Source organism: Procambarus clarkii, chromosome 76, assembly GCF_040958095.1.
Source record: "Procambarus clarkii isolate CNS0578487 chromosome 76, FALCON_Pclarkii_2.0, whole genome shotgun sequence".
NCBI lineage: Eukaryota > Metazoa > Arthropoda > Malacostraca > Decapoda > Cambaridae > Procambarus > Procambarus clarkii.
Window position 1 is genome coordinate 12,408,625 of NC_091225.1, and position 27,282 is coordinate 12,435,906.

Sequence of the window (27,282 nt, forward strand, 5' to 3'; positions counted from 1 at the left end):
AGTATGTGGTTTGAGTATAATATCAAGATCAGGAGCAACATTATGTGTTTAGAATACAATAGCAAGGTAAGAAGTTACACTAAGTTGATACTACGGCCCGCAGGCCCACATATCCACCACAGCCCAATAGCAAGGAGCTACACTGTGTATAGTGGGACTACAAAGTCAGACAAGGAGCTACACTGTATATGGTGGGATTACAAAGCTAGAAGAGGCTACAATAACAAAATTAAGGTGTCACACTGTGCTTATTCACTGCAGCTGGGAAAGTAAGAGCGGACGTCCACACAGGAAGGCAGCAGTGTGCACCAACAACTTAGGTCGCTTGATATTCAGTGAGTATAAGTAAAGCCTGTCAGTGTCAGAGAAGATGGCAGCCAGCCCATATTACTCGCAAGATTACTAGTGTGATGAGAACACTGACTGCTCTCAGCTGTGAGAACTGTCTCCAGTGTATGGTGGTCTTAAATCACTACAATGGTCCAGTTGTCTGGAAGCAATGTGTGTGGCCCTGTGATATTTAAAACTCCCACCTGTCCTACGGGAAGGCTTTCCTCACTGGAGACCTCTGACAACTCTCACGGTGATTAATCTTAAAAGAAAACTTGCTAATATTGAAGGCGCTACTGAGGAAGTACAGCATTCTGCTACTCATTATGGACAAGACATGTTGTATTACTTTGTCAGGTATGCTTCAACCTAAATAAAAATAACCTAAAGAAAAAGGATATAAAAAAATGGAAGAAATGATATTTTAATATTCTATTTTAAATAAAAATTAAATAAACATTGATCACATCTGTGACAAAATCACTGAATGTTAACATCAATGTCTAAGAGGCTCATGTCATTCATTATATAGGACTCTAGGCGTATAGCAGAAACATGTGGCGTGGCTATACATGCTCAACTATAACTCTGCTATTGGGAGTAGATATAAAAAACCGTATTGTGATTTATAGAATAAAAATGGAAAGACGTCGTACGAGCTTACTGTGAGTTCTTTCATCTTCATCACTCTCTGCCAGGTGGAAATGTTTCAGCCATTAGTCAAAAACAACAGTATAGAATTATTTTCAAATACAGGAAAATATGGGTTAATGAATGTATCTATTATATTGTCCAGGTATAACTACTGCACCTCCAAGATGTATGGTGTGGCCAAGAGGATGCTGCAGCCAGTGAGACCAACACAACTATACACACCGTCCATGTTGCAGGAGTCAGGGTTGAACCGCATGAGCTTAACAGTCTTGTCATTGGAGCCGGTAGCGACCAAGTCGCCCAGGGGACTCCAGGCCAGGCAGTAGATGGACCCTTTGTGATGCTTAGTTCGCTTGAACAATACTGTTGGCTGGTAGGTGACATGGTCCTCTCTGGATGGGATAAAACAAGCATACATTGTGAGCCTCCACGAGACCCGTGTCAGGGAAACACACACACACACACACAAGTGGACCAGTATCGCCAAACATAAAAATATTTTGTGGCACTGGATGGTGCCTTCTAAACTGCATATAGGTCCAGTAAGTAATTATCAAAAGAAGGCACTAAGCCAGGGAGGCTATGTAGCACCATCAAATGTGTAGGATATTCAAAAGGCGCTAAATATCACTAAGGATGCCAATACGAGAACAAAAAGCGCATAAGGCGAACGATATCAAAGGTATCTGATTCACCAAGGATTCAATCAAGGAACAGGTGACTGCAAGGGACAGTCGAGCAGCAAGACACATGCATGTCTTGGAAGTCAGGACATTCAACAAGGTTATGTACGACTGTAAGAGAAACAATACAGTTTGGATAATAAGGAGCAGGGCGGTGCTCCATTAAGTGCCCATGAGTTAAACATGTATGGTCAATATGCAACCTTGTCAGAGCCGTTTCCCACCGCCGGTTACAGTGGTATGAGAAAGACAATGTGGACACGCTACCATTAGGAGCACGAGCACGCAGTTTGTTACCAGTAACAAAAGACCAGCGATCCTGCAAATGGGCACAGATTGAGGAATGAATAACTGGGTAGTAGTCGGAATAAGAAACACCTTTGTGGGAAATGGGATAAGTGTGGATAGCATCCATCGCGGCAGCATCTGCATGCACGTTGAAAGAGATACCAATATGGCTAGGAACCTAGCAAAACTCGACTGTCTTAAATCTGCTGGAGATAAGAAACAGCCAATGTTGAATTTCGACGACCACAAGATGGACAGGATTAAAGGACTCCAGAGCCATGAGGGCACTGCGAGAGTCAACTACAACAACAAAGGAAGAACTGCGGTGAGAAAGCAGTTGACGAAGAGCATACAAAATTGCATAAAGTTCTGCGGTGAAGATGCTAGTCTCCAGAAGCAGGCGACACATATAGGTGTAGTCAGGAAATACAATGGAGTAGTCTACACCGCCAGCAGACTTAGACCCATCTGTGAAGATGGAAATGGAGCGGGAGTGTGAAGAAAAGTGTGCAAGGAAAAAGTGTTTCAGAACTGTAGGAGGGGTAAGAGCCTTAGTCATACAGGTCAAGGTTCTACAAAACTTAGGAAGAGGGACCCCTCCATGGGGGCAAGGAAGGAGCGACACGAGGAGGAACATTGGTAACATAAACAGAGAGAACATTGCAAGCGAGACAACTGCAAGAAGAGGGGAAGGTGGTGAAAGGGAACAGGACCCACAGGAGGGTTAATGGTCAACACACACAACATAAGCGAGAGTGAGGGTGTTGTAGGGACCACACAAAGTAGTGAAGACAGTAGTGATCACGGCAATCTTGATGAGACAGGATGCCAGTTTCAACATACAGGTTCTAGGTAGGAGAGAAACGAAAGGCACCAGAGCCGAGGCGCAGCCCAGTATGGTGAAGAGCATCAAGACAGCGAAGAGTAAAACGAGAAGCAGACGAGTAAGCAGGACAACCATAATCGAGTTTAGATAGTATGAGAGAGGAATGTAAAGAGTGAAGCGTGTGCCTATCTGCTTCCCCAGGAAGTATGGGATTAGACCTAAGTAAGTTATGGACCTTAGAGCATTCAACTCGGAAGAGATATGGGGTGACCAAGACAAACGAATTACCATAAAGCGAGTGGGGTTGAAGAACGACCTGCTTCCGAGTAAAGGCACAATTCTTAGCTATAGAGAACTTGGAGCCATGATCGGTGGTCCAGGGCGACAGAGTATTAATCACAAGTTGAAGCCGCTGTTGGAGGAAAGGCGAGTCATCACCTAGACAGCACAGGGTAAGATCGTCAACATAAAGAGCAGAGAAAATGCCAGAGGCCAGGGAGGAAAGAAGATCATTGAGGGCAACCAGGAAAAATAGTAGTGCTCAGAACAGTACCTTGGGGTACACCTTTGTATTGCCAAAAAGATGCAGAGAGAGCGGTACCAAGCCACACTCAAAAGGAACAACGAGGGAGAAAGCTCTGGAGGAAGAAAGGGAGATTACCACAAAGGTCAAAAGAACAGAGTTGGGACAAAATATGGTATCTCCAGGTAGTGCCATACACCTTTTCCAGGTAAAAGAAAGATAGCAACCACGGAGGTCTTCGCAGCAAAGGCAGTACGAATATAGACCTCCAAGTTCACCAAGACATTAGTCGTGCTGCGACACTTGTAAAAGCCAAATTGAGATGGGGAGAAGAGGTGATAGCGTTCCAAGAACCACCTCAGACGGACATTGACCATATGCTCAAAGAGATTGCATACAACTCGTTATAGCAATGGGGAGAAAGTCTTTAGGAGATGATCCTAGAGAACCAGGTTTCCGAATATGAAGAAGAACTGCCTTATCTTTCATCAAGGTTTCACCCACCATCCTCAGCAAGAGAGGGTGAAAAGAGAAGGTGACAAGGATGGGGAAATGGTTACTTACGTAGGTCATCAAGAACCCGCCAGGTGAAGTCCAAATAAAGAGAAGACGAACAGAGAAAGATCAAGACAGGAAAGGGTGCGAGTGTGGGAGTCAACATGAATGGGCTCACCAGAATTCAGAAGAGAAAAAGAAGGAGAGGACAAATGGTTCGAGAAGGTAGCCCCGGGAGTTTGTCAGTACATCACCCTAGAGGGTATGCCGACACAGTTAAAATCACCCAAAATTAGCACAGACTCTGGTAAGGAGTCACAGGTGTTTAAGATCAGGAAGAGAAAGAAGGACACTTTTTTTTTTTGGGGGGGGGGGGGAAGATAAATGGAACAGACTGTATACCATTTACTCACAAAGATATGGGCCACAGAACACTGAATGGGCAACTGAAAAAGTAGGGGGACGAAGGAATCAAGAGAGCAGTAGAGTTATCGGCCCCAGCAAAAGCTGCAGGTGAGGAGAGAAAGGAATAACCATGGAAGCGACCAGGATAAGTAGCAAGCATCAGCTTCTGGAGACAAACACAAAGCGGTGAAAACATGCGTGATCATAAGTTGGAGTTCATGGAAGTTGGCATATAACCAGTGTTGAATGTAATGAAACGCCATTTTTTGCGTGAGACCCGGAGGCTCCCCAGAGCTATCCAGACTGATATGGATATATTAGACTTTGGCATCAGTCAATGTGCATGGAGTTCTAGGTCTACAAGGGCCCATGAGCCAGAACCTGGCCCCTTCAGAGAGGCATGAGGAGCAATGGCCTATAGAAACCCCTGTGCAAGTATTCTATGTCTGCCATCGACTGGGTCTGGCATCCAGAAAGGTAAGCACCCCAAAACACACCCATATTCTGGTTAACATTGCTACTGAAAGCCGAACTTGTGGACAGAACTCCCCAAATGAAAACGAGCAAACGACCATGACGTCACCACATCGCTGCACCGCTGTCTGCAGAAACCCCCCCCCCTCCCCAGGAGGGGGAAGGGGGAGCCCCAGACCCTCGCACCAGCTAACCACACCCCAGTTCTGAGGCTGGATGTCAAAATACTTGAAAAAAAAAAAAGCCGATCGGAGGGAGAGAGGGTTGCTGGGGAGCCTCCGGGTCTCACCCTGAAAATGCCGTTTCATTACATTCAACACTAGTTTTCTGGGGGGAGTCCCTTCGGCTCCCTGGCGCTACTTACCCAAAGACAAAACCAAACAATAGGGACTTATCCAGGAGGTAGTCGGTTCTCGCTCTTAAACTCTAAGTCGAGACAACTGGCTGCAACCACCGACCCAATGCGATACAGGCCCGACTGAACCCAGGAACATTACCAAGGTAGCAAGCGGCCAGGACCCTGTTCGACATCCAAAAACCTCGTGCCCGAATGTCAGCCCAAGACATGTTACTGAAGATGGCAGCCAATGCAGCAAACTTACGAATGTCGTGAGCACGAGGAGAAACTGTAGGCTTGCTGGACCAAATAACCCTGTAGACGACTTGAGAGACCCGAGCCCTGGAACAGGGAAGAAGGGAAACCAGGTCAACTCAAATCACGTCTCTGGCCACCGAAGCCGTGGTGCAAATAACGGCGGAGAGCCACAACCGAACACAACACATGATGAACCCCCGGCCAAACCAACCAAGCATCAACAACTCAAGGACTTCTCCGGAAACCTGCAGACTCATTCTTCGCCAGAAAAGGAGGAGACAGCTGTAAGCAAACAAACTTACCACCAGGACCAAAAGAGCAGAAACCACTGTGCTGGAGGAAAGCATGAAGCACCCCGACCCGACCCCCAGAGGCTAATGCCAACAAGGAAAAAGAGTTTTAGAAAAACAATCCTGAACCGAAGGGACCACCACAAACCAAAGAGAAGAGAGAAAAGGAAGCACCCTGTCCAATGACCAAGATGGCTCAGGAGGTGCATGAGCAGGCCAGAGGTGAAACAATGAACAAGATAGTTTGTGGAATGGAGCAGAAGTAACAAACGTCAAACGCAAACTGCAGTGGCTCCGCCAGCGCCACATGATGCGAGGCGACAGTATTTGGCGTAAGATGACGGCCCTGTAACAACCACGAAAGGAAGGACAAGACAACCCTATCCGAGACAGAAGTACACCCTATACAGAGACAAGAAATAATGGAAGGACCCCTATGAAGCTTCATACTGTCACCGAGATGAAGCACGCAGGTGGGACACCATCAATGAAGCCACCTACCTGAATACAATACAAGTAATGATAGACCTAAGTCAGAAAGCCCAGATACGAAGACACGAGGAGAAGAGTGAATCAGCCAGGTAACAGGCTGGATCGATCTGCTGAGGCGGAGCCACGGGAAGACCCTCGGATTCGGATACCAAGCAAGCAGTGCCTGAAACCAAGGCTAGGCCAGCCACCAAGGAGACAAAAGGACAACTCTTCCCTGGTAGGGCTCAAACCAAGCCAGGACCTGGAGCAACAGCTAAACCCTGGGGTGGGGAAGAGGTACACGTAACCCCACCTCACCCAGTCCTGCCTGAAGGCATCAACCCCGACGGCCTCACAGTCAGGGAAGGGCTCCACATATACCGGGAGATGCCTTGACCCCGACCGATGCAAAAAAGTCCACTTCCGGAAGCCTTACACCTGGCAGAGCCAACTGAACGAGTCGGTGACGACCGTCCATTCCGTGGACAGGGGAATGAACCAAGACAGGCCATACGCCAGGATGTTGGACACCCCCCCAAACATGAACTGCTAGGAGAGCCAAACCCTGAGAACTCAGCAAACGTGTCACCTGAAGCGTCCAGTCCCATAGTGCCAAGGACTGCATTGAACCCCCCTGCGGTTCAGGCAATGAACCACCAAGGGGCAATCTGAATGGAGCCAGGTCGTCGATCTACAAGCAACCTGAACCCTCCGAAACGACATCCACACCGCCGCAAACTCCGCACCGTGCTGTGAGCCCGACAGAAAGGACGGACCCCACCGTCTCTCTCCAGCCTGGTGAGCATGGGTCACAAAGCCCCAGCCAAGAAATGATGCGCCCGAGAACACATCGAGTGAGGGCTTGGGAAAGCGCCAAGGAACTGAACCCAAAAACCCAAAGAGGAAGCCGGCGACACTGCAACTGACGCAAGGCCCCCCAGAAGCCGAACCCAACGATCGCGAGAGAGGCAGAAGGGACGTCCCCGAAGGAACCAGAACAACCGACGAAGCCAAACCCGATCTGGCAAGTAGACCATCATGGCAAAGTTCAGGCTCCCGTATAAACCTTCGAGCAACCATCTCGTGACCCAGGAGCCCCCCAGAAACAGGCGAAGGCTGGACCAAAGCTGAAGCAGAGCCTCTGGAGGAAGAGACAAGGAAGCGGTCGGTGCATCTCACAGAAGACCCAGCAAAGACCAAACCTGAGAGGGAACCAGATGGGACTTCCGCAAGTTCACCAGGAACCCAAACCTGGTGAGCTGGTTAAGAACCAAATCCCTGGTGAGCAGACATGTGAGATGTGAGACATGTGACATGTGAGCAGAGCAGTGATCCCTCAAGAATCTCAAGATAACATGCAGACTGGCTGGGAGCCCACACCAGCCAGTCGTCGAGGTAGGCCAGAACCCGAACACCTAAAAGACACAGACAGGCCACCAAGACCCAGGTAAGGCATGTGAAAACGCGAGGTGCCAGATTCTTGCAGAACAGAAGGCAACAAAAGCAGTAACCCCTGACACCCCACAACAAAATCCAGCCAGTCCCTGAACCCCGGATGAATTGGGACATGCCAATAAGCATCCTTGAGGTCCAGGGGCACCATCCAAGTGTCCAGCTCCAACAGAAGACGTGTAACACTGTAAAAGTGTTTGGTTTAGGTTAATACATACATAGAGTACATGAGTCACAGACAAGGATCGGAGAGGCGCCAGTTGTCTGCCTGAGATCTCACACCTTAAAGCGTTAATGACCTCAAGTGACCTGAGGTCAGATCATGAGAATTTCACCTTGCTTCCGCTAAGCTTATAGTTGGAGCCTGGTAGCCTTCAAACTTGCCGACGTTTAAGGAGTGGCTTGGTAGAGTGCCGGAGGCTATCTACTTATGGGCGGAGTTAGCTACTAGGTTCCCCAATATAAACTCGGAGAGCTATCGAGCATTAAGCAATAGGAGACCGGCCAGCGGAGCAGAGCAGAGGCCAGCCGTCGAGATAGGCCGTCACCAGACGGGGGGTGACGCTGCCTGAAAATTGCAGACCCCCCCCTCTCTATTCAACTTAGACTCAGTCCTCGGTGAGTGAACATTTAGGTGACTTGGTCGTGTTTACATATGTTGTGTGATGATCAGGGGCAGTCAAGTTGTAGGGTTCTCGAATTCTTGGATGATGACTCACTTTGCATATTAAACTGGAACATTTTAATTGAATTGCTAAATTATGATACTTCATGTGAAATATAATTATGAATTTATTATTTAAATTGTGTTTAACTTTGAAGTATCATAATTTAGCAATTCAATTAAAATGTTCCAGTTTAATATGCAAAGTGAGTCATCATCCAAGAATTCGAGAACCCTACAACTTGACTGCCCCTGATCATCACACAACATATGTAAACACGACCAAGTCACCTAAATGTTCACTCACCGAGGACTGAGTTACAGACGGACCTGGGACAGAGGAGTCATCTAAAAGGGGGGGGGGGGCAATAAACCCACAGGTTAAGACGGGACAAGTCCAGAATGAACCTGAGGTCTGCGCAGTCCCATTTCAAAACCGGAAACAGACGGGAAACTCACCTGAGGGATGAGGTCCTTTTGACCACATACAAGTGAACCCACTCCGATATGACCCGACCGAGCGCAGGAGAAGCAGCCTGCCCCGCCAGCCCTGAACCCCCCGAAGGAGGAAGAGCCACTCAACCCAACCGCAGGTTGCATGAAATGACCCGAAAGGCCCACGAATCGTGGGAGCTGACATGGGCAAACAGAGCGAGCCTCCCCCCCCCCGATCAGTAAATGGGACGAATCATGAAAGGGCCGATGCCCCTTACGGGAACTCAACCTTTGCATACAGCGATCACCACGCCGACCTGACGAAGACGGGTCTGAAAGCTGCGCCAGCACTGAAACTGGCAACATTGACTCACCACGATGGGAGGAACCATGAACCCTGGCAAGACCCTTCTGGAAAGATCCCCCCCCCCCCCCCTCCACGAGCCCCCTGGAGAACCAACAAGTCCGACATGGGACGTCAACTAGATGAAGATGCCTGCAGATACTGCACAACTGCAGACTCTGCAAACAGCAATGGGCAAAAAATGAAGAAAGCCTAAGAGCCAGGGGCCCAAGCGGATTCCACAGAAGAAGCAAGCACCGCCTACCGACACACAAGACGGGAAGCAAAAAACAGAGACACCGCACCCCGCAAGATCGGTACAAACAGCTTCAAAAGTGCAGACGATACACACCGCCGAGGCCAACACACCAGACCCAGGAGCGGCCTCAAGCGCCTCCACATCCTCCTCAAGCCAGTCCGAGGACAGTTTGAAAAGGTTAAAGAATGGCAAGGCCGAGGCAAACAGGCCACGGGCACGCAAGTCGACCAATGCAGCTGAAAGGGAAGAGACGTGCACACTAAGCTGCACCACACTGACATCACAAGGAAGTGCAGAAATGAACAGGCACACATTGAGGTGCTCAAACTCGCTCCCCAGGAAAACTTGAACGACCGTACGAGCCTCGCGCCACAAGCGTGCAGGACTGACGGAACGAATGCCACACCTCCAATGAGAAAAAGGGGCAGTCTGCAAGCCAGGATGACTCCGGAACCTCATAACGAGCCCAGTTGGGACAGTAATCTCCATACACAAAAGAAGTAGGATCCATTACGAAAGAAGTAGGATTCATTACGGAAGAAGTAGGATCCATTACGAAGGTATAATCTGGGTCACGCAGGAGGTAAGCCACAATGGCCTCCCGCACCACATGGGGTGGGAGGCAGGAGGCAGAAAACCTCCGGAAAGACAGGACTTAAGAACACTCAGGATCACGGAACTGAACCTGGGGAGGGGTAGACACCAACTCCAACTCGTACGAGGAGGGGGCGGGAAGATAACCCAACTCCCCGTAACACCAAGCCCCGCTCCGAGGGTACAAAAACCCAAGCAGGGTCCAATGGGCCCAAGGGCCCCTATGTAAACCCCTGCCCCGCCCCGGGAACCTCTCTACGAGGACCAGGGACCAAGCCATCCATTAAACCCCCCACCTCTAAAGAAAAGGCAGGAGCACCCGAAAAAGTAGGAACAAAAGGGGCCCACTAGTCAGACCCAGAAGCTCTGGCCGGAGGACCAGGCTCGAATACCTCCATCGCCACACCAGAAAAGGACTCCCCCAAAACTGCCCAAGTGTCAACACCAACTAAACCCTGCCCCAACTCCGAAGCCCTCAAATGCTTTGGAACCGGAAGCAAGGGGGTAGGACCAGGACGCACAACAGAAGGGAAAGCACAAGGGGGTGCAGATGGAACCAAAGTCAAGGTGACTAACACCCCCCAAGTCCAGGTCCATATAACCAAAGCAGGGCAGTCTCGGGGCATCCGGGGTAGCAACCAACCTAGCGCGCTGCAGCAACCTAAATCGATCATGCAACTCTGAAGCTGCTTGCACCCTGCACACCATGATTATTGGTCTAGGTGAACTGGAGTATGAACAAGCAACAAAACTCACAAGACTCTGGGTCGAATGTGTCACCGACTCTGCCAAGGGGCAGAATGTGTCTGCCAAGGGGCAGACCCCCAGGCAGGAAAACACAAAAAACTAAAAAAAAAACTCTGCAAGAGGACAACATACCCAGGCGGAACAGAGCCGGCTGCTATGAAAGGTGATGACTAGCTGCACAGTACCCTGTGCCCAACCAGTGACGAAAACTACCCCACTCTACCTAGAGGCAAACAAGGGAGCATGAACACCCCAGCTGACTCCAAGAGTGGTCAACCACCGAGCAGCAAAAGACAGTGGAGGTAGATCCCAAGGTGACGTGGAAGGTGACCCCAAGCCCCAAGAGCAGTACTTACAGGGCACTTAGGAAAGGTGACCCTAGGCGCATGCAGCCCAAGTACTTGTGAAATTACTCCTGGCAAACACACAACCAAGGACACAGCACCACATCACAAGGCACAGAACTGGAGACAGGAAAACAGGAGGTGAAGACATACGACCGTTGCCAATCACATCAACCAAAGAACTGGGGTCCGGGGCTTTCCCTTCCCCCTCCCAGGGGTTGCGCAGACAGGGGCGCAGCGACATGGTGACGTCATGCTCGACAACGAAGCGAAGTGGTCAGCCACTTCCTGAGGAGGAGCTGCAACAACACGGGTACCAGTAAGGGTGAGGTTAACGGTGACATATCCACTGAATCAGCAAGGTCAATATGGAGAAATAAATCATCAAGACGAGTAGGGTCAACATGACTAAGATCAAAATACTTAGTCCATGTAGTAGGACCAAACACGTCGGGAAAGAAGAAAATTGGAAAGGAATCATGCACGTGTGGAGGTGACGGCGCCGAATACCCCTGGTAAGAGAGCGGGTAAAAGGTGCAGTTGTGACGAGAGACGGAGCCACACCAGGTGATGAGGTCACCAGTGGGGGCTTGGGACTCAACCCTGCCACAGAGGTTGGAAGGGAGCAGAGAAGGTCAGTCGGGAGAGTCAGAGAAGTATCATAGTTAGAGCCCAATGTAGCCAGCCCGGCCTTCCAGCACAGTCTGACTCGTGGGCCTGGTTGCCTAACCCATGAGTCTGATAAGTTAAAGGTCAGAAAACAGCATAAAAATGAACAAAAAAACATTTATCCATGGATATGGATTTATCCATACTCACCATGGAACCACAATTAAAGGATGGGACACGTGACAAGACAGGGCCCCCAAGGGGTGCATTGTGGATATATGCCCTGCAAATCGTCATCTTAAGAGCCGTCAGTTCGTCGAGATTGGGCTCAACAATGAAGGCCAAGATTGACAATAAAAGGATCCCCCTCGCTCGACAATGTCAGGTACGACAGTTTTATGGGCGAGTGCGCGCGCCTCCCCCAAACACCCGCCATCAAAACAGAAGAAGACATCTGAAAGAATAATCAAGAATCGCAAAAAGTCAACAGGAAATAAAAATCAGAAAGGAGAAGAGGGAGGATAGGGGGAGGGGGGAGAAAGATGAAACATAAGGAAGCGGAAATAGGATCTAGCCCAATTCGTGAGGACAGCAGCAGGAACATAAGGCTTCAAAAGGACAGAGGACTGTCCCAAGGAGCATCACACCCCGGCAGCTACCCACCAAGCCCCCTCACGATAATAACGGACTGGAAAGGGACATTAGCACATAGGTCAAGTAGTGCTTCAGGTTGGCATACTATGTAAACCCATCATGGTCTAGTCGGTAGTGCATGCTTGCGGAGTCCAGAGCTGCGGGGTCGACCCCCATCATTTAGCTTAAATATCTTATCATAATACAAATGTAACCCATAAACTTGAGTAAATAAATTTACCTGAGATCAGAAAGTTTGGGGTAACCGCAGATACGAAGCGTCTTTGAGTTGGAGCCGACGGCGTAGAAACGTCCCGACGGGTGGAACTCTGCGCAGCGCACGGCTTGGACGTCCTCGAGGGCGGTGACGGCCAGGAACCTCGGCTTCACCTCCCCGTCTTTGTTGACGCTCTGAATACCAAACATGAATCATGTATTATCTTCTCATCCTACGGCCACAAGTTTAAATACAGTTCAAGTAAATTATGTATAACATATCTCAACACCAAAATTTGTACTTCTGGTAGTATCAGTGTACACTGGTACACTTCCTGTACTCTACTGGAAGTGTACCGGTACAATTCTACTCGTCATAATTTCCCAATAGTTAGCTGAAGAAATGTTGTGGCTGTGTGGTGGAGTATGGTGGACTGTCACTATTGTTGTGGCTGTGTGGTGTGTGGTGGAGTATGGTGGACTGTCACTATTGTTGTGGCTGTGTGGTGTGTGGTGGAGTATGGTGGACTGTCACTATTGTTGTGGCTGTGTGGTGTGTGGTGGAGTATGGTGGACTGTCACTATTGTTGTGGCTGTGTGGTGTGTGGTGGAGTATGGTGGACTGTCACTATTGTTGTGGCTGGGTGGAGTATGGTGGACTTTTCTACATGTGAAGAGCGTGAGAGAAGAAGAGAGAGAACAACATACTGAAGTAGGTATGGAAGAAAATGCACAACAGAACACTGAAGATCAGAGGTGCCATAGGCACAATCAGAGAACACTGTATAAACATCAGAGGTCCGCGGTTGTTCAACGTCCTCCCAGCGAGTATAAGAAATATTGCCGGAACAACCGTGGACATCTTCAAGATAAAACTAGACTGTTTTCTTGAAGGAGTGCCGGACCAACCGGGCTGTGGTGGGTATGTGGGTCTGCGGGCCGCTCCATGCTACAGCCTGGTGGACCAAACTCTCACAAGTCAAGCCTGGCCTCAGGCCGGGCTTGGGGAGAAGAACTCCTCCCAGAACCCCATCAACCAGGTGTCCCTCTACCACTTCTTAGTTGGTTACCACACAAGGCAGCATTATATGAAAGATGAAATAAGATGATAAGGAAACAAACGAGGTATGATAATGGTAAAGTTAAGATTGAATTGCAGATGATGAGTCATAATAACGTGGCTGAAATATGTTGACCTGACCACACGCTAGAAATCGACTTGAGAATGGTCCAGGACGGACCGAAACGTCGTCGTCCCTTCATTTTCTAATGTTAAGATTGAATTCTTTACTGACATCGTGTGAGTGAGGTTTGTAAGTGTCGTTATAAGCCTGGAGTATGGGGAAGAAGACATCGCACACAACTAATATTTATCACTCATGAAATATTGAACAAAGTCAATTGTAAGTGGAAGTGAACCATCTTGAGAATTGTATGGTCCATTAGGTAAGTACGCATCGTGAATACCTCATCCGCATTGTTAGGTAAGTACTAATAGGTAAGTAGTCTCATGCATCCACGTTCACCCACATTCCAGGTCATCCAGTCTTACACCAGCCTCCGTGACACCCGCACCCTCCCTCTCTCACTCTCACTGTTACTACTGACCAGCCCCTGTACTCCTGTCACACACCCTGTACTCCTGTCACACACCCTGTACTCCTGTCACACACCCTGTACTCCTGTCACACACCCTGTACTCCTGCCACACACCCTGTACTCCTGCCACACACCCTGTACTGTTGTCACACACCCTGTACTCCTGCCACACACCCTGTACTGTTGTCACACACACTGTACTGTTGTCACACACCCTGCACTGTTGTCACACACCCTGTACTGTTGTCACACACCCTGTACTGTTGTCACACACCCTGCACTGTTGTCACACACCCTGTACTGTTGTCACACACCCTGTACTGTTGTCACACACACTGTACTGTTGTCACACACCCTGCACTGTTGTCACACACCCTGTACTGTTGTCACACACCCTGTACTGTTGTCACACACCCTGTACTGCTGTCACACACCCTGTACTGCTGTCACACACCCTGTACTGTTGTCACACACACTGTACTGTTGTCACACACACTGTACTGTTGTCACACACCCTGCACTGTTGTCACACACCCTGTACTGTTGTCACACACCCTGTACTGTTGTCACACACCCTGTACTGTTGTCACACACCCTGCACTGTTGTCACACACCCTGCACTGTTGTCACACACCCTGTACTGTTGTCACACACCCTGTACTGCTGTCACACACCCTGTACTGTTGTCACACACCCTGTACTGTTGTCACACACCCTGTACTGCTGTCACACACCCTGTACTGTTGTCACACACCCTGTACTGTTGTCACACACCCTGTACTGTTGTCACACACACTGTACTGTTGTCACACACCCTGCACTGTTGTCACACACCCTGTACTGTTGTCACACACCCTGTACTGTTGTCACACACCCTGTACTGCTGTCACACACCCTGTACTGTTGTCACACACCCTGTACTGCTGTCACACACCCTGTACTGTTGTCACACACCCTGCACTGTTGTCACACACCCTGTACTGTTGTCACACACCCTGTACTGTTGTCACACACCCTGTACTGTTGTCACACACCCTGCACTGTTGTCACACACCCTGCACTGTTGTCACACACCCTGCACTGTTGTCACACACCCTGTACTGTTGTCACACACCCTGTACTGTTGTCACACACCCTGTACTGTTGTCACACACCCTGCACTGTTGTCACACACCCTGTACTGTTGTCACACACCCTGTACTGTTGTCACACACCCTGTACTCCTGCCACACACCCTGTACTCCTGTCACACACCCTGTACTGTTGTCACACACCCTGCACTGTTGTCACACACCCTGTACTGTTGTCACACACCCTGTACTGTTGTCACACACCCTGTACTGCTGTCACACACCCTGTACTGTTGTCACACCCTGTACTGTTGTCACACACCCTGTACTGTTGTCACACACCCTGCACTGTTGTCACACACCCTGTACTGTTGTCACACACCCTGTTCTGTTGTCACACACCCTGTACTGTTGTCACACACCCTGTACTGTTGTCACACACCCTGTACTGTTGTCACACACCCTGTTCTGTTGTCACACACCCTGTACTGTTGTCACACACCCTGTACTGTTGTCACACACCCTGTACTGTTGTCACACACCCTGTACTGTTGTCACACACCCTGTACTGTTGTCACACACCCTGTACTGCTGTCACACACCCTGTACTGTTGTCACACACCCTGTACTGTCACACACCCTGTACTGTTGTCACACACCCTGTACTGTTGTCACACACCCTGTACTGTTGTCACACACCCTGTACAGTTGTCACACACCCTGTACAGTCACACACCCTGTACTGTCACACACCCTGTACTGTCACACACCCTGTACTGTCACACACCCTGTACTGTCACACACCCTGTACTTTCACACACCCTGTACTGTCACACACCCTGTACTGTTGTCACACACCCTGTACTGCTGTCACACACCCTGTACTGTTGTCACACACCCTGTACTGTTGTCACACACCCTGTACTGTTGTCACACACCCTGTACTGTTGTCACACACCCTGTACTCCTGTCACACACCCTGTACTGTTGTCACACACCCTGTACTGTTGTCACACACCCTGTACTGTTGTCACACACCCTGTACTGTTGTCACACACCCTGTTCTGTTGTCACACACCCTGTACTGTTGTCACACACCCTGTACTGTTGTCACACACCCTGTTCTGTTGTCACACACCCTGTACTGTTGTCACACACCCTGTACTGTTGTCACACACCCTGTACTGTTGTCACACACCCTGTACTGTTGTCACACACCCTGTACTGTTGTCACACACCCTGTACTGCTGTCACACACCCTGTACTGCTGTCACACACCCTGTACTGTTGTCACACACCCTGTACTGTTGTCACACACCCTGTACTGTCACACACCCTGTACTGTTGTCACACACCCTGTACTGTTGTCACACACCCTGTACTGTTGTCACACACCCTGTACTGTTGTCACACACCCTGTACTGTTGTCACACACCCTGTACAGTTGTCACACACCCTGTACAGTCACACACCCTGTACAGTCACACACCCTGTACTGTCACACACCCTGTACTGTCACACACCCTATACTGTCACACACCCTGTACTTTCACACACCCTGTACTGTCACACACCCTGTACTGTTGTCACACACCCTGTACTGCTGTCACACACCCTGTACTGTTGTCACACACCCTGTACTGTTGTCACACACCCTGTACTGTTGTCACACACCCTGTACTGTTGTCACACACCCTGTACTGTTGTCACACACCCTGTACTGTTGTCACACACCCTGTATTGCTGTCACACACCCTGTACTGTTGTCACACACCCTGTACTGCTGTCACACACCCTGTACTGTTGTCACACACCCTGTACTGTTGTCACACACCCTGTACTGTTATCACACACCCTGTACTGCTGTCACACACCCTGTACTGTTGTCACACACCCTGTACTGTTGTCACACACCCTGTACTGTTGTCACACACCCTGTACTGTTGTCACACACCCTGTACTGTTGTCACACACCCTGTACTGTTGTCACACACTCTGTATTGGTGTCACACACCCTGTACTGCTGTCACACACCCTGTACTGTTATCACACACCCTGTACTGCTGTCACACACCCTGTACTGTCACACACCCTGTACTGCTGTCACACACCCTGTACTGTCACACACCCTGTACTGTTATCACACACCCTGTACTGTTGTCACACACCCTGTACTGTCACAAACCCTGTACTGTTGCCACACACCCTGTACTGTTGCCACACACCCTGTACTGTTGCCACACACCCTGTACTGCTGTCACACACCCTGTACTGTTGTCACACACCCTGTACTGCTGTCACACACCCTGTACTGCTGTCACACACCCTGTACTGTCACACACCCTGTACTGTTATCACACACCCTGTACTGTCACAAACCCTGTACTGCTGTCACACACCCTGTACTGTCACACACCCTGTACTGTTGCCACACACCCTGTACTGCTGTCACACACCCTGTACTGTTGGCACACACCCTGTACTGTTGTCACACACCCTGTACTGTAGTCACACACCCTGTACTGTAGTCACACACCATGTACTGTCACACCCTGTACTGTTGCCACACACCCTGTACTGCTGTCACACACCCTGTACTGTTGTCACACACCCTGTACTGTTGTCACACACCCTGTACTGTTGTCACACACCCTGTACTGTTATCACACACCCTGTACTCCTGTCACACACCCTGTACTGTCACACACCCTGTACTGTTATCACACATCCTGTACTGTTGTCACACACCCTGTACTGTTGTCACACACCCTGTACTGTTGTCACACACCCTGTACTCCTGTCACACACCCTGTACTGTTGTCACACACCCTGTACTGTTGCCACACACCCTGTACTGTCACACACCCTGTACTGTCACACACCCTGTACTGTTGTCACACACCCTGTACTGTTATCACACACCCTGTACTCCTGTCACACACCCTGTACTGTCACACACCCTGTACTGTTATCACACACCCTGTACTGTTGTCACACACCCTGTACTGTTGTCACACACCCTGTACTGTTGTCACACACCCTGTACAGTCACACACCCTGTACTGCTGTCACACACCCTGTACTGTTGTCACACACCCTGTACTGTTGTCACACACCCTGTACTGTTGCCACACACCCTGTACTGTCACACACCCTGTACTGTCACACACCCTGTACTGTTGTCACACACCCTGTACTGTTATCACACACCCTGTACTCATGTCACACACCCTGTACTGTCACACACCCTGTACTGTTGTCACACACCCTGTACAGTCACACACCCTGTACTGCTGTCACACACCCTGTACTGTTGCCACACACCCTGTACTGCTGTCACACACCCTGTACTGTTGTCACACACCCTGTACTGTTGTCACACACCCTGTACTGTTGTCACACACCCTGTACTGTTGTCACACACCCTGTACTGTCACAAACCCTGTACTGTTGCCACACACCCTGTACTGTTGTCACACACCCTGTACTGTTGCCACACACCCTGTACTGTTGCCACACACCCTGTACTGTTGTCACACACCCTGTACTGTCACACCCTGTACTGTTGCCACACACCCTGTACTGTTGTCACACACCCTGTACTGTTGCCACACACCCTGTACTGTCACACCCTGTACTGTTGCCACACACCCTGTACTGTCACACCCTGTACTGTTGCCACACACCCTGTACTGTTGTCACACACCCTGTACTGTTGCCACACACCCTGTACTGTTGCCACACACCCTGTACTGTTGTCACACACCCTGTACTGTCACACCCTGTACTGTTGCCACACACCCTGTACTGTTGTCACACACCCTGTACTGTTGCCACACACCCTGTACTGTCACACCCTGTACTGTTGCCACACACCCTGTACTGTTGCCACACACCCTGTACTGTTGCCACACACCCTGTACTGTCACACACCCTGTACTGTCACACCCTGTACTGATGCCACACACCCTGTACTGTCACACACCCTGTACTGTCACACACCCTGTACTGTCACACACCCTCTCCAAAAAGGGGGTGGGTCTCGCCACAATGTGTTAGTAATATTAATTAATAAGACACAAGTTACACTATAGGAGGCACAAGATGAATCAACTTCAGATGTAAAAGAGCTTTGATGGACGATACCAACTCTCACGACCATCCGTGCACACTCACACACTGACAACTCTCCCAGTCTTCTCTCACGCAAAATCCCCACATAACCTGGAGGACAAACAGCGACTCTTTGATGCTTCAATATCAATTTTGGGAGATATAGAACAATAGACTTTGGAGACGAGGAGTCACAATAACGTGGCTGAAATATGTTGACCAGACCACACACTAGTAAGTGAAGGGACGACGACGGACCAGGTCCGTCCTCGTCCCTTCACCCTCTAGTGTGTGGTCTGGTCAACATTAGACTTTGGTAATATTTGTAAGACATAAAACACAAAGATGGGTCGTGTTTGCCTCAGTTACGACCCTGGGTTCCTCAGTGGAAACCAGAGGTCAAATTGAGCTCGGTATAATTTACTTTACATTATTTAATGCGCTTGCTGATGCGTGGTTGTCCTATCTTCCTTGCCAGACGTAAGACGAATCTTGTTCACACAGAGCATTCAGACTCTTGAGCTTGTTGTGCATTAAGTATAACAGTGAAGTAATTATTAACTATCCTTAGAACGAGTAAAGTAAACAATATTGTACGTCGGTGAAGATTTGTAATGTGTATAAGCTGCACGATCAATTAGCTCTTCCCGGCAACCACAACAACTCGGGAGCTCTGGACTGGACGCTGGCTGCCTTCTTCTCTGTTCGGGCTGTGTGGTGTAGAGACCTACCTGTGGGACTCTGCCTGGATTCTCCTCTTCCTTCTCTCTTCCCTTACCTTATCCTGTGTCTAGTTTACAAAGCTAAGTACCGGTTGCATGTACGTTTTCTGGCATAAGTGTGTAGATATTGTGTAGTATAAGCCAGTGTTTTGGGTACCCCAAAGTGTTGTGTTGTGTTAGGGTACCACGTGGGCTCACTACCCTAAGCTGCCTCAAGCTTCAAGTTCTTCACCAGTAAACTTTACCCTAGCTTGTCCTAATTGTAAAACCTTGTATCCTGTCTATGTGGACCAAGGCTTTTAACGTAAGATAGTGTGGCAAAGTAATTATGGTTATTGGTATTTAATGTTGTGACAATAATCTCCTTCAAGAGATTGAGCCTGCTCTTCCCTTCATAATTACGTCGTCACAATTATATAAAAGACTATGGAAGAAATGTCCAACAACGACAACAACACCAGCACCAGCAAGGCTTGCCAGGGTGAGCAGAAACGTATGCATCCAGCCACCTGTTCGAACTCCAACCACCAAACTACCCGTTGATCACTACGGCTCCGCTGATTGGTCGCCGGTCTGGCTGCACCTGCACTCGCCCCCAATACTACCTGATGTCTGGGGTCGCCCCAACATCAGTCCTCAGAATGTTCCGTGCTTTCGTAGCCAGCACTCCTCCCAGCTAGACGTTAGCGTGTACTGAGAGAGGTGGTGGCTTTAAGCCAATATTCCAGCACCTCCCACTTACCTTTGTGTTGCACTTCTTGTTATTTTGCCTTAACGTAACTTTTCATTTTGTCATTTAAGTATTCTTATTATTTTGATTCATTGATTTTATTATAAGAATTTGTTTGTGCATTATTTTCATGTTTTGATTTATTTAACGTAATTAAAATTTCATTGTTAAAGTTTTACTTGTGTTTTGTGTGTCTTCTCCTTACCTTACCACAGACGAAGTTCCAGTTTTTCTATTTTTTTTTATAACTATGTGACGAGGCCATACCCCTAGCCTTAAACAGCCGAACACCAACGCGTTACCGTCACAATGTATATAGGGGGTGGTTAAGAGGGTTTAATAAATAAGTTAGTTTTTGAGGTGTATCCATTACTCCTGTTGTAGTGACGTAGTTGATTGTATCCCAGACGACAGATCTGTTCTAAAACCTTAAAGTATAAACAGGAATCTATGTTCCTTGGGGGCCGGGCCTAATTGTATCACTACCCTGTTACACCTTGATTCTAACTGCTGATCCTTTCCATAATACTAGATCCCCCATAACAGCCCATAAACTTATAATAGCCTCATGTGTAAGGACCCGTAGATAATATGATACCATACAATTGGGTGGCTGTAGGATGAAGTAGAAATCTGTATAAAGATGACTTAAACTGATTGATACTATATAAATGGTAGAGTCAGTAATAATGAGATGGTAATATTTATAGCGTCATTCCATGTGAATTCACCAAAGGCCTCCCACTCGACCCTTTCTAAATCTAATGAAATTTTGTCAAAGTAGCCCGAGACCCCAAATGAAATTGTGCAAAATATTAGAGCTCAATCTGCTTTGGTTCTTAAATAATAGGTCCATGTTCAATGGGCTCTCGTCCCGTTATTGCGGACATATCGTAAAAAGGGCCAACTTTGACCCTTTATCAAATCACGTCTAGTGCCCAGAGAGGTGTGAAATTTGGAATACCAGGGAAACTTTTGGTGCGGAATACAGCAGTGTAATCAAAAAAGTAGTTTGAGTGGTCATTCAGCTATCCATCCATGCTAAAATCACTGCCAAATTTTGTCGTGAGAATTTTGGACCCCAATTTGGAGACCACTTACTCATCAGCAAAAGGTCTAAACGCCATGATCTTTTGCAACGATGTATAACAAGCACAATATTATGCAGTGATGCAATAGCAACTCTGTTGTATCCGGATGTCCAGAGGTGGTCCACTTGAAAGTTGGCCAAAAAAAAATAATTGTGCAAAACTAGCCAACTTTCAAGGCAAAATATCTTAATATGCATCATTCCCAATTTGGTTTTGAATGACACCATTGGAGAGAGCAGATTTTTCTGTACAAGAGTAACTTTTATTTAGGTTGGGATCTGAGTTCCTAGTTCAGCCAGAGGACTCTGAAAGTGACATACCTTGCTGCGATATCGAAAAAATCAAATTATAATTCTCCATCTTCTTTGTGCACTGATCATGACTGCTAGCAAATTGATGTCCAAACTGATCGGAAAATTTTTAAGCTTCATTGGGTAGAACATTTCTGGATGGGATTCAGAATTATTATTAAACAATCAGTGCTATTTTAGGCTCATGTTGTATATTTATCTTTACATCTTTGTAGTATCGTGTCAGCAGGTCAAACATTGCTGTTTACTTATTTGTGTATTTACTTGCAATAAATACACAAATAAATAAAAAGCAATATTAATATTAATGTATCACAGGTTTCACTTGAAATTACTGTATTCAGTTAGTTAAATAATTTGATTTGAATTCGATTACAGATACGTCATGAATCAGGATTCCATTGGTATATTGCCATGTGCTATTGCTAGCCATGAGTGTGGCTCTTCTGAATGTCACTAGATAACCTACACTCCCAACAAAGACTTGAAGTTTCTAAAACAGTATAGTGCAGAAGATAAAAAACTGATAGCAAAGCGAAGTGAACTGAACTTGGATGGAGAATCTCCAGTCTGCCTCCATCATGAAGCTTTGATGTTGACAAAATTTGAATTTTTGTAAAAAACTTGCTACAATCCCTTCAAGAAGAAATGCCATGTAAAGCAAAAAGATTTGCGACCAATGACAGTAGCTACTGCAGAGAAAATGTCAGATATGGTGAAAGTCAGTCTTAAGCCTGGCCAAAAGTTGTGTACATCATGCAGAAAGGAATTGGACAGTAAGCAGGTGAGTGAGTCCAGCTCTACTGACTCTGATGGTCCTGCTGATAATATGGTAATCTGTGAAAGTGTAAACACAAGGTTATCAGTATTAGGCATCTCACCTATTAAATATCAACGAGTTAGTGCAAGGGATTAGCATGGTTATGCAAAGCGTAAGATCAGCCAAGCACAGGAAATAGTTGCCGAGCAGATTGCTGCAATTGGAAATATTGATTGGCAAAACCTGTTGGTACCAAGCTCTAGCCAACAGTGCACAAACTGCCAAGACTTCAGTAAACTCATTGAAGAAATGAAGCTAAAATTCCATGTAGCAAAGAACCAAGAAAAATACAAATCCTAACCCTCGGGCCACAAAGCTGGTCAATCAAAAAGTCAATGGAGCAATTCAAAGTTTCAGAATACATGGTTAGCGAAGCTAGGAAGCTGAAAGAACAGGAAATACTAGCAGTTCCTAAGAAAATGCTGGGCAAGTCTGCATTTCCCTGAGGAAGTGAAGGAAAGGGTAGTACAGTTTTTTGAGGGTGAAGAGTTTAGTCGAATGTGTCTTGGAAAGAATGGAAAGGAAAAAAGTCATGATGAGTGCACAAAGAAGATGGAGAAACATAATTGGATTTTTTCGATATCGCACCAAGGTATGTCACTTTCAGAGTCCTCTGGGGGGGGAGCCGGTCGGCCGAGCGGACAGCACGCTGGATTTGTGATCCTGTGGTCCTGGGTTCGATCCCAGGCGCCGGCGAGAAACAATGGGCAGAGTTTCTTTCACCCTATGCCCCTGTTACCTAGCAGTAAAATAGGTACCTGGGTGTTAGTCAGCTGTCACAGGCTGCTTCCTGGGGGTGGAGGCCTGGTCGGGACCGGGCCGCGGGGACACTAAACAGCCCCGAAATCGTCTCAAGATAACCTCAAGAATCTGGCTGAACTAGGAACTCAGATCCCAACCTAAATAAAAGTTACTCTTGTACAGAAAAATCTGTTCTATCCAATGGTGTCATTCAAAACCAAATTGGGAATGACACATATTGAGATATTTTGCCTTGAAAGTTGGCTAGTTTTGACCATATTTTTTGGGGGGCCAACTTTCAAGTGGGCCACCTCTGGACATATGGATACAACAGAGTTGCTATTGCATCACTGCATAATATTGTGCTTGTCACCGGCGTTTAGACCTTTTGCTGATGAGTAAGTAGTCTCCAAATTGGAGTCCAGATTTTTCGCGACAAAATTTGGCAGAGATTTTAGCATGGATGGATAGTTGTATGGCCACTCATACTGCTTTTTCGATTAAACTACGTTATTCTGCACCAAAAGTGGTCCTGGTATGTCAAATGTCACACTCTTACAGGCAATAGGATTTAACAAAGGGTCAAAGTTGGTCATTGTTGTGGTATTTACGCATTAACGGGACGAGAGCCCATTCAATATGGACGTGTTATTTAAGAACCACAGCAGATGAGCTCTAATATTGTGCAAAGTGTCATCTGGGGTCTCGGGCTGTCTTGCTACAACATTATATGGCATGTGGAGAGCGGAGAGTGGGAGCCATACGTGACTTTTTGGTGATTGGAGATGGAATGATCCTATAACTCATAATACACAAATAAAGTTGACTTAGAGATTTGTTTCTACATAAATCGTAATGAGGCGATACAGAAAGAATGACTTAGCAAGCTTTATATGAAATATAGATGTGTATGAAAGATTGTTACAGAGTAAATGAAAAACATAACTTAGTTATTTCGCAGTAAGATGGCTTAGTAAAATAATAATAATAACAAGACTGTGTTGTACCATTACTATATTTGTTTAACTATGAAGCACTACCTTAGTTAACGTATGGGAAGAGAGTGGAACACTATGATTCAAAAACGTAACTTGCATGACCCAAGAATTAAATGAAGGGTAGAGAGAATGACAGGAATTTGAACGGAATGTATAGTTAGGCCTAGGGGAGGGGGGGGAAGAGAGTGGAAGCTTAACCACATACATCCGCACTCGGTGGTGGCGGCAGGTGGTGGTGGTGGTGGTGGCGGCAGGTGGTGGCGGCAGGTGGTGGTGGTGGTGGTTATCTTGAGATGATTTCGGGGCTATTTTTAGTGTCCCCGCGGCCCGGTCCTCGACCAGGCCTCCACCCCCAGGAAGCAGCCCGTGACAGCTGACTAACACCCAGGTACCTATTTTACTGCTAGGTAACAGGGGCATAGGGTGAAAGAAACTCTGCCCATTGTTTCTCGCCGGCGCCTGGGATCGAACCAAGGACCACAGGATCACAAGTCCAGCGTGCTGTCCGCTCGGCCGACCGGCTCCAGGTGGTGGTGGTGGTGGTGGGAGGTGGTGGTGGTGGCAGGTGGTGGGTGGTGCTATGTGTAGCCCAATATATCTAAGTGGAACTTACCCACTCCAGAGACAGGGCCTCTGTGGTCACTGATCCCAGATTGTGAAACCTATGGATCTTTGACTGGACGCAAAAACCATCCTCTTAGGTTAACCAAATCATATAACTACGATTCCATACACTAGAAAGAATGGGAGTTTACTACGTACAAAATACAACTGTTTAACTAGTAATCTCAGGTCCAAGAGCTACAGTCTCTAAAAATAAATTAGTTCACCCTCACATAATCTCGCGAGAGGGGGGGGGGGGGGGGGTAACCGGACACCCACACCGGGTCGCACACGCCCGTGCGTGTGCCTTCACGATTAGCGGCCATTAATCACGCTCATCCGTCAGTCATCCATCTCAGCCGATGGTGAGGACCCTCTACGTCCCCTTTTCCACTACTCTCCACCTGGTGGCCAGGTCGACCCCTAGCACTGCCTCCACCTGGTGGCCAGGTCGACCCCTAGCACTGCCTCCACCTGGTGGCCAGGTCGACCCCTAGTACTGCCCCCACCTGGTGGCCAGGTCGACCCCTAGTACTGCCTCCACCTGGTGGCCAGGTCGACCCCTAGTACTGCCCCCACCTGGTGGCCAGGTCGACCCCTAGCACTGCCTCCACCTGGTGGCCAGGTCGACCCCTAGTACTGCCTCCACCTGGTGGCCAGGTCGACCCCTAGCACTGCCTCCACCTGGTGGCCAGGTCGACCCCTAGTACTGCCTCCACCTGGTGGCCAGGTCGACCCCTAGTACTGCCTCCACCTGGTGGCCAGGTCGACCCCTAGTACTGCCTCCACCTGGTGGCCAGGTCGACCCCTAGTACTGCCTCCACCTGGTGGCCAGGTCGACCCCTAGTACTGCCTCCACCTGGTGGCCAGGTCGACCCCTAGTACTGCCTCCACCTGGTGGCCAGGTCGACCCCTAGTACTGCCCCCACCTGTGGTTGTTGTATAGCACAATATGACCCCGTGTACCTCATCTAGTACCCGATAAAGCAGTTAAAATGTCTACTGGACAAGTGAAGGAAGTCCACAATAAAGCAATACATGTCTCAGATTACCAGAGTGAGGAAAGCAACAGTGGATGTAATACCTAAGACAACCCCAAGGTAGGTGCCATAACTTACCGTGGCAGGGTTCTCCATGGTGCCCATCTTGACCAGGTGCCAGGGGGGGGGTGCCAGGGGGTGACACAGCTCAACACCTACACAACCACTAAGTCACTTTTGGTTTTCTTTGATAAACGCTATACACTACTGACGTTCTCAGTCTCACGACAAATGGTTCACTTGTGTTCACGGCGCTCGTTAAATGCACTCCAGTGATACCACTTTCTTGCTGAAAAAATAATTAACTTTCTGGTAATGATAAGGTGAAGTGGTGAGGTTTAGTTGAGGGCCCAGTTACCCCAGCGGCCAGGGGCAGTGTCCCGGGGCTCAACACAACCCATCTACAGTGTGTCACTCATCATGTCACCACCAGCACAATGACGCATCAATCCTGGTACATTATATCTCACACAGTCCTCCTGGGCAACACACCATTACCTGGAGCATACCTGAGAGAGTTTCACGGGTTCTTCTACTCCCCAAGCCAGACTCGACTTGTGGTAACTTGGTCCAACAGGCTGTTGCTTGGGCCACACATATCCACTACAGCCTGATTGGTCCGGCACTTCTTGCAAGAAATTGTCTAAGTGTATTTTGAAGACATCCACTTTTGTTCCGGTAATATTTCTAACGCTTGCTAGGAGGGAGTTGAACAACTGTGGACCTCTGATGTTCAGAGTGTTCTCTGATTGAGCCTGTGGCACCTCTACTCTTCACTGGTTCTATTCTGCATTTCCTTCCATACCTTTCGCTTCAGTATGTTGTTATTCTGCTGTGCAAATTTAGGACCTGGCCCTCCAGTATCTTCCATGTATATATTATTTGATATCTTTCTCGACTCCTTTTCAGAGCACATTTAAGGAGCTTTGAAATAATCCCAATAGTTTAGGTACTTTATGGTGCTATGTATGCCGTATATGTTCTCTGTGTTCCCCTCTGTTTCAGCAATGTCTCCATCTCTGAAGGAAGATATGATTAAGGAGCAATGAGTCGTGCAGTACTCCATGCAGGTCAGCACAGACAACTTCCACAGTATGATCATTGTGATGGATCA

At 48.1% G+C, this 27,282-nt stretch overlaps 1 protein-coding gene across 1 annotated transcript in view; it reads right to left on the reverse strand.

Moving 5' to 3' along the window:
- The window catches only part of LOC123771427 (WD repeat-containing protein 47), a 369,075-nt gene that overhangs the window by 59,005 nt on the left and 282,788 nt on the right, over window positions 1-27,282 (reverse strand). Inside the window, exons 8-9 of the mRNA XM_045763929.2 lie at window positions 12,356-12,525; window positions 1,207-1,376 (exon numbers count right to left, since the gene is read on the reverse strand). Of these exons, the coding sequence (XP_045619885.1) occupies window positions 1,207-1,376; window positions 12,356-12,525 (340 nt within the window). The remainder of the gene's footprint in view (window positions 1-1,206; window positions 1,377-12,355; window positions 12,526-27,282) is intronic.